This window comes from Pan troglodytes, chromosome 8 (genome assembly GCF_028858775.2).
Source record: "Pan troglodytes isolate AG18354 chromosome 8, NHGRI_mPanTro3-v2.0_pri, whole genome shotgun sequence".
NCBI lineage: Eukaryota > Metazoa > Chordata > Mammalia > Primates > Hominidae > Pan > Pan troglodytes.
The window spans coordinates 89464231-89477844 of NC_072406.2; the positions used below are offsets into that span (position 1 = coordinate 89464231).

At 43.5% G+C, this 13614-nt stretch overlaps 1 protein-coding gene across 44 annotated transcripts in view; it reads right to left on the bottom strand.

Annotated features, from left to right (window-relative positions):
- The window catches only part of KCNMA1 (potassium calcium-activated channel subfamily M alpha 1), a 764605-nt gene that overhangs the window by 375670 nt on the left and 375321 nt on the right, over positions 1–13614 (bottom strand). For all 44 annotated transcript variants that reach the window (XR_010146932.1, XR_010146930.1, XR_010146931.1 and 41 more), the window contains exon 3: positions 1954–2015. Coding sequence is in view for 40 of the 44 variants with exons in the window: in XM_054659718.2 (XP_054515693.1) it covers positions 1954–2015 (62 nt within the window). In the remaining 4 variants the exon portion in view is untranslated. The remainder of the gene's footprint in view (positions 1–1953; positions 2016–13614) is intronic.

Genomic DNA, 13614 nt, shown 5'->3' on the forward strand with positions numbered 1-13614 from the left:
TTCGCCAAGGCCTAGAAGGATCACAATTAAAGCCAAAGGACATTGAGATGGTGTAGGACATTAGGGGAAGAGGGTATGCATTGGGGAATTTCATTCCTTTTCATCTTCTCACACGGAAACAGAGAACACCAGGATCTACAGAACAAAAGACTGCCTCATAGTAGACTGTAAAAAAAGACACAATCCAAATCCATCTAAAGAGCATTTTATTTCTGAGAAATACAGAGGGACAAAAGGTTAAAAAAAAATAATTAAAAAAAAAAAGGAAAAGGGAAGGAAGGTGCTGGCTGAGGCATCTGGACTTCTAACCCATCAACACACTCACCTCCACATTAGGGTTTTCTTTCTCTGGGACACACAAGCTTCAAGCCCAAACCTCTTTCCTGAGTCTCAGCATGGAAGTTGGCAGGGTCTGCACCCCACGACATGTAAGAACACCCCTGGAGAGAGATTGGAGAAATAAGACCAGGGGCTTTAGAGGATCTTCAGTTCAATACAAATAGGGTCCAGAATCATTAAGAGTAAATATTTAAAAGGGGGCTTACCTTCAATGACATGCCAATGGGAGTCTTCCAAACTTAAACAAGCTCTTCTCTTTCTTGGCTCGGGAGAGCTGATGGAGGGAGCATGTGGAATCTTGTCTCCTGACAGCGTTTAAAGGACTCTCCATCTGAGATGGGTGAGGGCAGCCCAGCCTCGCATGTGGGGTGGGCTGAAGGACCTCTGATAGGCTTGAACTCGGCTGATTCCCAGAGACAGGTTATTAAAGGAGATATTTGCTTTGTTTTCCCTGACTGACATTTTGGCCTCTCCACCCAAATGCACAAAATCCTTGGCCGGTGACCAGATGGCTCTGAGAAATTCTGAGTTTAGCTGTGCATGAAATTACCACCATCCCAAGCCACAGGAAAGGAGTGCTAAGCTCAGAATTCAGGCACACCAGAGTCTGAGCCAACAGGCACACCAAGCAAGTTTCCTAGTATCAAAGTCTAGTAGCCAACCATGCCAGGGATAGAGTTTAAAGTTCAAAACACTCACACAGTGGACAATAAAGGCAACAAGCTCAAGGCCATTGTCACCAGAGTTGCCAAGTTCACGCCACAACAGAAAATGAGTTAGATTCCAGCTTGTTTCCCAGATGCCATCAACTTCATGATTGCAATAGTATAGTTGGAACAAATTATTTCCTCAGGGTTGGCACCTGCAGGAATCAGGGCAGAACTGGCTGCAACGTTGCAGTTCTAGTCTGTGCCCTCTTCATCCTTCTGCAAGGTCTTTATCATCTGTCACCAGGCTCACTCTGGAGCACCTGTCCATTCGGCTGGCACCCAAGGAGTCTGCATGAGTGTCCACTCTAGAAGTCCTCAAATGGCCAGGGCCTCCACCTCTGGGGGTCATGATGAACTCCTCCATCCATCTCCTTACCTTCACAAGTCAAGAAGCACCAGCGTGCAATGCTTCAGCTGAATACCCGATTGGCAGGTGAAAGGATAGCACCATGCTTTCTAATCTGACCTCCAGTAAGATCAAAGCACTGGAAACCCAATTGAGAAAAGGATCCTACAACCATAGCAAGAATGGCTCAGACCCTCATCTGGGGGAAACTGTCACCCTCCCAGAAGTTGCAAATTCCCATCAAGTCATCTTAACTACTTGACATCTTCAGTGCAAATACATCATCAGGAAACAGCTCTTTAAAAATAAGTAATACCCAGCAAGAAGACTTGACCTCATATACCTCACCCTCCTATGCCAGCAGACTCAAAATAGCCTTCCTTCTGAGAACTTTCTTTCCCATTTAGAAAATCAGTACAGTACAGCCCTAGCTTCCTCCAAAATCTTCTGCACTCAGAAGGTCTTGCAAAGGTTGGTGTCAAGGTAAATAAATGGATCAATGTAAAGGCTCATGATTGTTTATGAAACGAGGGCAAGAAAGTATATTTGAATACTCACTTTGACGAATCTATGAAGTATATTACAAGTGCACCGATGCTGAGAGCAAAGACTAAGACAACCTGTAAAAGAAGAGGAGAATGCTATCACTTAAGAGTTGGACCTCAGGATGTTTGGGTTTTTTGACACATACTGAAGCAGCTTTGAAATACGGTGCCCATTGCTCTTGGGGACCTGCTTGGAAATCTCACCCTCATCCCCAGCCCCCCATTACTGCTTCAGGTTTGGCTCTTCACACAGCAATGGGCAGCAACCTTGCTCCTTGCCAATAGGGGTCAGGGTAGCCTTTTATGTCTCAGGGCACTGGGTTTTTATCTGACTCTGTTATCTCGAAGTCCAGCTTCTCTGCAATTGTAGTTGATAAACTTCAGTGGGAAAAAAGCAGGTGAAAATTTAGGGTGATACAATTTTTAATATTATATGTAGTCTAGGATCTGCAGGAACTCCAATAGAGGAATATCAACTTTAACAGCTTCATTGAGGCATAATTTACATACCACAATATTCACCCATTTAAAAAGTACAATATATCAATTACTTTAGCAAATCTACTAAGTTATGCAACCATCACTGTAATCCAGTTTCAGAACATTTTCATCGTCCCAGTAAGATCCCTCATGCCTGTTAAATCAATCATCCCCTTTCCCATTTCCGAGCCCCAGACCACACTAATCTACTTTCTGTCACTACATAAGAGATACCAGTTTGAAGATCACAAATTTGCTCGTACAAATGTCCCTGTGTGTATGTGTGGACATACATAAAGATATATTCACTGCATGTATGATGTATATGATTATAACACTTCTGAAATATTTAGGAAAGTAGTTCCAGTTCAGGAAGTCAATTAGGCAATCCATTAGGCCAGTTATGTGACAATCCTTGTCCTATTTTACATTCTTCACTCAAAATTAATCTCCATGGATGGAAGACAGTTTTGGCATCTCCTTCAGTTGATACCTGTCATGCTAAGGTCCATAGAATGAATATGTAGCAGATTAGGCTGACACTGACACTTCTGTCCTCAGTACACATTCTAGTTTCTTTAATCTTTCACAGAGGAGACTATTAATGCAAATAAAGGATAGTCAGAAATAAGGAAGATGCTTTCAGCCAACAATTAAGCCTGAGAATAAAAAGTAAGCACCACCATTACACACAACGCCTGGCTGCTAGGTCAACCTTTCCAGGTATGCTAATACCCAGCCTGCTAATGCAGGCTGAAGGGCATTGGAAGTCAGTCTCCTCAGTGTCCATCTATTGACATCTCTCAGGCCTTGGCTGGTGGGTAGAGAGGAATCCCAATTTATGTAAAGACTAAGCATGATCAAGCTTTGTGTGTGTGTGTGTGCGCACGCATGTGCCTGTGTATGTATGAGAGACAGAATCTCTCTCTTTTACACCCACCCACACACACACAGCCCTGTATTTTTTATGTGTGCCAAAGTGGCTGACAGAAAATGAAATCTGCATGAGATACTCATTTAAAGCATTGCAAAACTCCATGGAGCTCCTGGGGCAGAATGGTGGCTTGCACAGCCCAGAAAATGACCATTAAAAACAATTGGACACTGTAAAAGGAATATGCAGTTTCATAGCAACTGATAAAATCTCCATATAAAGGGAGGTGCTAAAACAATACACCACTGAGGTTTATTTCTGCCATTTAAAAAAAAAACAACTAAAACATGCTCCAATTGAATGCTGCAGTCTATCAGTAATTATCACCCGCCCAGGACTAATCCCTCTTAGCTGCCTCACCTCAACCCCTCCCCTCACACACATTCATTCATATGTTCCTTTCAAAGGTACACACAAAAACAAGCAAACAAAAACATGAGCAGGCCTTCGCTTTTTCCTCTATTATCTAAAGGAGGCAGCAAAACAAAAAGCTTAAGATTAATTTTGATCTGTGCTGCTATTTCTGAGGCATAAGCAGTTAGATCCTGGCCCTGACCTCATTCTCAAAAAGCTGCAAAGAGAAGGGGTGTGGCCAGAACCCAGGAGAAGGGCCTCTTCTCCATTCATAAACAGCTGATTTAAGACTAATCCCTGTCCATTTGGCTCCCTGTGTGTGTATCTGTGAATGCTGAGCATCTGTCAGAGCTGGCTATATAGGCCTATGCCACCCAAAGCCACTGTTGCAGAAAAGGACAGGAAAGAAGCCCTTGCAAATGGCATCTACACCATTCTGTAAGGAACTCGAAATCTAAGACCCCTGCAATGGCAATGATTTCGCAGCATCCAGATGGCCAATGTAGCTGATCCTAATTTGCTCCAGCTGCCTCCACTTGGAGTCAGTGATGGGGACTAATGCATTCCTTATTTAAGCAAATCAGCCAGTGACAGGAGGAGGCCAGGAATCCTGCTACCCTCTGAAGATGAAAACTCAAATATCAGCATCTCTCTGATAGGGTAAGAGAGGGAAGAAATCCAGGAGGGAAATAACCTCCACAGCTCCCTGGACCTGAAGACTCTGTTGAATGGACATGCATTTGGGTCCACGTATTCAGCTGGAAGGCCTCCTCTCAATGAGATACAGGATAGGCAAACTGCCCCATGATGTACCATGAAATGCTCCCTGGGGAGATGATCTGCCTCTCAGTATTAAGGTAACTGTGCACGTAGTCTTGAAACTTGCTAAATGCCTCTTTATCGTGTCAGGCTTGATCACATTGTCAGCCCAGATCCAGGTGCTGCAGAAAACACATCAATACTTTGGATGTGGCCATGAAAATAGAATCCCCATCAGAGACTTGTCTTCTCTAGGCCCCTAGCAAAGCCACCTTAGAAGTGTCAGTTTAGTCTCTCTCTTTCTCTATCTCTCTAACAAATCCCCATTGTCTGAGAACTCTAAGTTTGAAAACACAAAGTGATTACATTTTAGTCTGCATGGTAATGGTATTATTATAGAGCACCCCAAATAGTCATCTAAGTATTTAACATATGCTATACATAAGGCCCAAGAAAAACAGAAGATGGAAGGCCACTTGGAGTCATGAAATATACTCTTTTTTTTTTTTTTTTAGACAGATCCTCGTTCTGTCGCCCAGGCTGGAGTGCAGTGGCGCAATCTCAGTTCACTGCAACCTCTGCCTCCCAGGTTCAAGCAATTATCTTGCCTCAGCCTCCCAAGTAGCTGGGACTACAGGTGCCTGCCACCATACCCGGCTAATTTTTTGTATTTTTAGTAGAGAGGGGGTTTCACCATGTTGGCCAGGCTGGTCTCAAACTCCTGACCTCAAGTGAACCGCCTGGCTCAGCCTCCCCAAGTGTTGGGATTACAGGCATGAGCCACTGCACCTGGCAAAATATACTCTTTTTTATAGAGTCATTCTTCTGTAGATTAATCCCATGCTATTGTGCAATTAGTGATAAATCATATAGTACAGGTTTAGCCAATATAAAATGAACTATTGCCTAGATGGATCATTAGTAACTGGGTAAAGATAGAAAAAGTAGGGCCCTTATCTCAATATCCTCTCCTTTCCCAAAATGTCCTTCCTTTCTACATAGTACCACTACTCTAATATCTCTTCACGAAGGGCTGAGGCCATTGGGAATCCTTTTGCAAGCTTCTATAGTTTCAGGGACAAGGAGGACAGAAGCCCAAGGGACATGGTAAAATGAGGCCAAGGAAAGCACAGTACCCCAGAAAGCAAAGCATCCCTGCCCTACAGCAGCTGAGTCATAGAATAAGACAATAACCAAGCATGTAACAAAGCATTGTCCCACACAAGGGCTTGGGGGCAGCAGTGTGATACACAGATAATTTGAGCATTGCCTCTTAGGGCACTTCTGCTAGCTTGCTTGACAGCCTGTCCTGGTTGCTAAACTTGCCATAGTCTCAGCTCAACAAATTACCTCAGCCACCTTGGACAGTATGAATTGTCACCTTCTCAGATTTACTGAAAACACCCATATGCTCTGTGGAGATATTGAGTACTCGGTGTGCCAGATTCCTAAAAACAAAAGCAATTTGATAAATGTCATTGGAACAATGGTGTTTGAGTCATCTATTTTCAAAACTCCAAGATCAAACAAGACATGTGTTTGCACAAAAGAATGCCAGGAACACACATACACGGTGTATTTTTTTTTAAGGGCAGGGTGCAGTGGCTCATGCCTGTAATCCCAGCACTTTGGGAGGCCATGACAGGCGGATCACTTGAGGCCAGGAGTTCTAGACCAGCCTGTCCAACACAGTGAAACCCTGGCTCTACCAAAAAATGCAAAACTTAGCAGTTGTGGTGGTGCACACCTGTAGTCCCAGCTACTTGGGAAGTTGAAACAGGAGAATCACTTGAACCCTGGAGGCAGAGGTTGCAGTGAGCCAAGAGTATAAAACTACACTCCAGCCTGGACAACGAAGTGAGACTCTGTCTCCAAAAAAAAACAAAATAAAAAAATACAAAAGTGGGCTGGGCATGGTGGCTCACACCTGTAATCCCAGCACTTTGGGAGGCCGAGGTGGGGGGATCACGAGGTCAGGAGTTCGAGACCAGCCTGGCCAATATGGTGAAACCCTGTCTCTACTAAAAATATAAAAAGTTAGCCAGGCATGGTGGCGCTCACCTGTATTCCCAGCTACTCAGGAGGATGAGGCAGAAGAATCTCTTGAACTTGGGAGGCAGAGGTTGCAGTTAGCCGAGATGGTGCCACTGCACTCCAGCCTGGGCAACAGAGTGAGACTCCATCTCAAAAAAAAAAAAAAAATCTGTCCCTAACACCTGATGCAAAGAAGGAGCCTGGTGCAAAATGGGGAGGAGAGAGGGGAAGTCCATAGCCATCTCGCTAGATGAAAATCCCGGTGGACCATGAAGATCTTTCAAATGTCTGACAAAGTTCATGAAAGTTCATGAAAATGGACAATAGTACAGCCAAGCATAGACTATTCCCCCTCAGGTGATGGAGCACTTCAGGAAAAAGGCAGATTCAGTGATGTGAGTATAGAGGTGATTGAGTCGGGAAAGCTGGCTCTTAGAAATATTTCCTGTTCTAGAACCTGGACTGGAGTTGTTGCAATTAGGCCCATATGCTTTCAGCGGGTGTGTGAGGCTTCACGGCCTTGGGAGGCAGATTCAGAGCCAAGGCTCACAAAGGTGGCTACCACCAGAATCCAGTCACCTGAGGAGCTTTCCTTCCAAAGCAGAGATGCCCTCATCCCACCCTAGGGCCAGCAAATCATGAGCTGGGGGAGGGGAAGTCTGGGTAACTCTTTTTAACAAGCTCCTCCAGTGAATCTGACAATGGGAGTCACTGAATTAAAGCCATTAGGAGAAACCACTTAGCTCAAGTCAGAGATTAATTTACAAATGTCGCCTTAACAATTAGCCCATTAGAACATATGTATGAGGCCTGCAGGCTTAGAGAATCGTGCTAGGAGTACTAGAAAAAGTACAGAGAGGAGGATGAATTAATTCTCTCCTGAGCAGGTTTTACACATTCTTCTTAGCTCAGCAGAACAAATGACCCTAATTAATGATTCTGCATGTTTGATCAGGGTTTAGCTGCCTACTGACGGCAGAGACCCTTCTCAGAAAATGGACAATTTTCTATATATGATCCCAAAGGCATAGGACTTTTTAAATTGAAGTATATTATTTACATATAATAAAATCCACTATATTAAAAAATACACTTTGGGAGGCCAAGGCAGGAAGATTGCTTGAGCTCAGGAGTTTGAGACCAGCCTGGGCAACATAGAGAGACCGTATCTCTACAAAAAAAACTTTAAAAAAATTATCCAGGCGTGATAGCATGTGCCTATAATCCCAGCTACTCCAGAGGGTGAGTCAGGAGGATCGCTTGAGCCTGGGAAGTGGAAGCTGCAGTTGAGCTGTGATCAAACCACTGCACTCCAACCTGGGTGACAAGGCAAGACCCTGTCTCACACACACAAAAAAGAAAAAAATAGATGTGAGAACTCCCAAGGCAAAACAATCTGGTGACATTTTGTTTTTTGAGAGATAATATCATTCCAACATCTAAATTATAACGTTTTTGTCCTGGTGAATTTATTAATAACAATGCCAACAAACATTTATTGAACACCTATGCACAAGGGCCAGAGTGAGAGACAGAGAAATGCAAAACTGAAACAGTTAAGTCTGGCCTGGCCTTTGCCCTCAGGGAGCATGGGATCTAGAAGTTTAAATTACTCAAGAGTCCCTTCTGAATGTAAGAAGCGCTACACATATCAACAGTCATCTCCAGGATATCAAGGAAGGATCAGTTCAGGCAGAGAAGCAACACCACCCTCATTTCAGACTCCCAAAGTGGAACGGGGAGAGAAAGTGAGAAATGGAAAACCAAGGAAGAAGGAAGAAGAATTTTTGACATTCCAAGTCCACCTGGCTGTTCTAGGAAAGGACAGACACCAGTGATATGGTTTGGCTGTGTCCCCACCCAAATTTTATCTTGAACTGTTGCTCTCACAATTCCCACGTGTTGTGGGAGGGACCTGGTGGGAGGTAATTGAATCATGGGGGCGGGTCTTTCCCATGCTGTTCCTGTGATAGTGAATAAGTCTCACAAGATCAGATGGTTTTATAAAGGGGAGTTTCCCTGCACAAGCTCTCTCTCTTCCCTGCCACCATGTAAGATGTGACTTGCTCCTCCTTGCCTTCCGCCATGATTGTTAGGCCTCCCCAGCCACGTGGAACTGTGAGTCCATTAAACCTCTTTTTCTTTATAAATTACACAGTATTGGGTATGTCTTTATCAGCAGTGTGAAAACAGACTAATACAACCAGGCACACAGGATGAGTGATGTGGAGAAGGAAGAGCACAGGACACAGAAGACCTGGGTGTGAATCTCCACTCTGCCCCTATAAGCAACATGCTCTTAAGCACGTCACCTAATCTCTAAGTTTCCCAATCTGTGAAATAATGAGATTGAAACAGATGATTATGAGATGGGACCTTGGTAGGAACTAAAAACTTTTGGCTTGAAAAGGTAGCCCTCACTTATGCTAACTGTAAACCATGTATACATAAGTCTGATTCAACATGCTGACAATATGCCTGTCCCTAAATCTGTATGCAGGAGACTTGTTTCATAAGATCACAAGAATAAACTCCATAGACACTCAGATTCATAGTTTGTGTTTCCAGCAGCACAATCAATTGCTCATGCAGAATGTCATCCCACAAAACTAACACAAGACATAGAAGGGCCATGGGTCAGCTTTCTCCTGAGTCTGGGTCTCAGCTCTGCCATCACTACAGAAAACTGAGTGGTGGTCTGACCCATCCCCTCCCTCTCCTTGCCTCTGTGAGCTTTGAAAAGCCCATGTTTTTGCAGGCTTTAGCCTTCCAGAAGCTCAGACTGAGTCTCAGTGTTTTCCTAAGGGAAAAAGAAAATGATTTTTTTCTCTTTACTGTTTAGCAAGTATAGTTGATATGTTCTTGTCATTCCTAAGTCATGAATGGTTCTCAATAGAAGAAGATATAGGCCAGGTGCGGTGGCTCATGCCTATAATCCCAACACTTTGGGAGGCTGAGGCAGGTGGATTACTTGAGATCAGGAGCTCAAGACCAACCTGGCCAATATGGTGAAACCCCATCTCTATTAAAAATACAAAAATTAGCTGGGTGTGGTGGCACACACCTGTAATCCCAGCTACTCAGGAGGCTGAGGCAGGAGAATTGCTTGAACCCAGGAAACGGAGGTTTCAGCAAGCCGAGATAACGCCACTGCACTGCAGCCTGGGCAACAGAGCAAGACTCTGTCTCAAAAAAATATATATATAATATATAATCTTGTCACCAAAAAATGATTTTTGTTATCATACATTTAAAAATATCTGTAATATTTCTGCAGAGCCATTTAATCATCCATAGGTCCCCTAAATTACCAAGCTAGCACTGTGAAACATCACATTTGACTTATGGAAGCACATGCACAAAAATGCTGTAAATTGATTCACTGGAAACCAAGACTCCAAACAATGGATTAAGTAGAGATGTATCCAAGATGAAAGAAGGGAAGAAGAAAGAGGGGCTTTGTAGTTGGTATTTGGGATTATAGCATTAAAATAAAATGCATGGGATTGCCAGATAAGAGTAAAACTGGTTTGTTCACATGTAAGGAAACCTAGTAAAAATCTCTATGATTTTACAGGCATTAGGATCTGGTGCTTCCAAAAATGCAATACTATGAAGCCATACTCAGTGTGCAATGGACTGAATTCTTAGGACACACATGTAAATCGGAGAGAATCCCTCCTTAAATCACCTCAAATGTCCTCCATAACTTTTGGTATGAAGAAAAAAAAATCCCTGACAGAGTCCACAAGGCCCTGAAAGCTCTGGTCTTTTCCTCCTCTCTGGCTTTATTTCACATGCTTCCACATCTAGACTCCAGGAATCTAACTTGCAGTTATTCTCATTCTCCATTTGCCTCCTCCCACCCCAACCACCACAGAGCCTTCGCACAAGCACTTCCCTCCTCCCAGAAGCCTCACCTGCTCACATGGGATGCCCATCCTTCAGAAATCAGCTCTGCTGTCACTTCCCTGCCCACAGGTATTCTGTTTTGTGTAGCAGTTAGCAAAGCAGCAATTTTACATGTCTTTGTGCAATCATTTTGATCAATTGCTTTCCTCTTTCCTTTGCTGGATGGCAAGTTCTATGAAGGCCGGGTGTGTGTCCATTTTTAGTTATCACGAAATTCCAAGAAAGTAGCAAAGTGTCTCAATCAGTATTTGTTAAATAAATAAATATGTGGATAAAAGGCTGGAGAAATAGTTTGAAGACTGAGTGTAGTGGAAGCAAAAGAGAGGTGGGAGAAACATGGATTACCCTCACTGAGTGAGACCCTGAAGTTTATAACCCGGAATAAAGGTGAGATGCAGTTCCAGGTAATGGCAGCATCCAGGGGATCCCTGGTGAAAGTGGAGCAGGAAGAAGAGCACCGCGGTGGTAGAGGTCGAGGGTCTGAGACACACACAGGGATAGCAAGGACAGTCCTGCACACAGACTCAAAGGGGATGGCGGGAGCTGAGGTTGAGAATAGAAGAGGACAGGGCCATCCCTGAATAGGGGGAGGGGCCTGGACCTAGATGGGTGACAGCATCAGGAAGGACAGAGAGAGGAAGGATTTGGTCGGATGGCAGGAGCCTGGAGAAAACAGGTTTCTACAAGAACAGAAGGGCAATGAAGGGCCAGAGTGTCCAGCACTCCTGGGTTATAAAGATGGCCGGGCATGGTGGCTCATGTCTGTAATCCCAGTACTTTGGGAGGTGGAGGCAGGTGGGTCACCTGAGGTCAGGAGTTCAAGACCAGCCTGGGCAACATGGTGAAAACCCATCTCTACTAAAAGTACAAAAATTAGTTGGGCGTGGTGCTGTGCACCTCTATTCCCAGCTACTGGGGAGGCTGAGGCATGAGAATTGCTTGAACCCCAGTGGTGGAGGTTGCAGTGAGCTGAGATCATACCACTGTACTCCAGCCTGGGCAACAGAGTGAGACTCCATCTCAAAAAACAAACAAACAAACAAACAAACAAAAAACAAACAAAAACAGAAACAGCAACCTCGAGAGAGAGGAGTGAGGGAAACAACTATGTCTCTAGGAAAAACAGATTCAACTGAGGTGGCAGATACAGGGAGCATTACGTGAAGAAGCAGAGAATTCAGATTTGAATCAGGACTAGGAATCTGTGAAAACAGATGTCATAAGAAAGTGAGATGGAGAGGCATAAAATAATGTAAATGCCAACGTTCCAATAATAAGTGAATATATTTGTGTGTATTTGTATGCACACAAACACGCTGCAAGGGGCACAGAGACAAACTGTGATTCCTCTAATCAGAAAGACCGGGTCTCTATCAGTATTTATTAACCACCTGGGGGTCTCTATCACTATTTATTAACCACCTGCATGCCCCCCAGCAGTTTGTCTCTGTCCATTTTCAAATCAGGTCACTTCAAAGTGACTATAAATACATACGAAACCCTGGGAAACAACAGGGTTCCCTCTTACTGTAAGTTTACTATAAATCATGCATCCATCGGTATATAGACAAAGTTAACTGCAATCATGGACTTTTTTTTGAGAGGGCAGAAGAAAACTTGACTCATGCAGATAGACACAGTGTCTGAATTCTCATTTTTTAATGCTCCCCAAAGAAGAATCTGGGACATGATTACTACAAGCCAATTGCCTAATCTCTTCCCTTCTGAGGGCTTCCTGTGACATAACTATAGGGCCAGAGTCATGTGAACTTCTGCAGGTTCGTGTTCCCCAAACATCGCAGGAGTGTTGTCCTACATCCTGGATTTTGTTGATGACGTTCATCTCATTTTGCCCAAATTAAAAATACAGAAAAGTTCAATATATTCCTCCTAGGGCTTAATTTATTATAACTGAAATGAGGGAAAGCAGTTGTAACAGGAAGTCAGAAAACTTTCCCTAAAACCTGTGTCCTTCCTGCAAGTCGAGGTTTAATGACACTGAAATCTTACATCATTGCATCATAAAACTTAAAAGGTTGCTTTTTGCATAATTTTACCAATGACATTAAAACCGATGCACTGGCAAGCACGATAAAATCTTCCATTTGAGGTCTAAAGTTGGAAGACCTTTCCTGTCCAATTATTGAAAAACCTAGGGGAAAAAGTTCCATCTGCTGGTGGAGTGCTCAAGTTTGCAGCTAATGAGCTTTTTAAGAAATTGTCTGGCTTAAGTGCATGTGGGTTTGGCCAACTGGATTTTTAATTTAATTAGGTTTATGAGATGAGAAATCTTCTGTAGCATAGTCAGGTCAGAAGTTGCCACTCACTGTCACCAAGGACTAAATTTGTGGCTATCTTTGCCCTACTTCTCAAACCCTGCCAGTTGTTAAATTACATTAAAGGCAAAACTGGAATTTAAAGCTGGGACTCAAACAAATACTTATATGCCCATGTTTGTTGCAGCCAAAAGGTAGAAGCAACCCAAAGTGTCCATGGACAGATGAATGGATAAACAAGATGTCTCTCCATACAATGGAATACTATCCAGTGTTAATAAAGAAGGAAATTCTGGTCCATACTACAACGTGAATGACCCTTGAAGACATTATGCTAAGTGAAATAAGCTATACATAAAAGGACAAATATTGTGTGAATCTACCTAAAGGAGGTAACTAGAGTAGTCACATTCATTGAGACAGGAAGTAGAATGATGGTTCCTTGGAAGTGGGAGAGAGGGAGAAGTGGGGAATTATTGTTTAATGGGTACAGAGTTTCTGTTTTGTAAGATGAAAACAGTTCTGGATATGGATGGTGATATGGTTTGGATGTTTTCCCTCCTCCAAATATCCTGTTGAAACATTACCCCCAGTGTTGGAGGTGAGGCCTGATGGGAGGTGTTTTGGTCATGGGGGTGGATCCCTCATGAATGGCTTGGTGTCCTTCCAGTGGTAATGAGTTAGTGAGAGATATGATTGTTTAAAAGAGTCTGGGACCTCTGCACTTCTTTCTTGTCCCCTTGCTCCTGCTCCCTCTCTTGCCATGTGATACACCAGCTCTCCCTTTGCCTTCCGCCATGATTGTAAGCTTCCTGAAGTCCTTACCAGAAGCCAAGCAGAAGTGGGTGCCATGCTTGTACAGCCTGCAGAACCATGAGCCAAGATAAACCTCTTTTCTTTATAAATTACCCATCTTCAGATATTC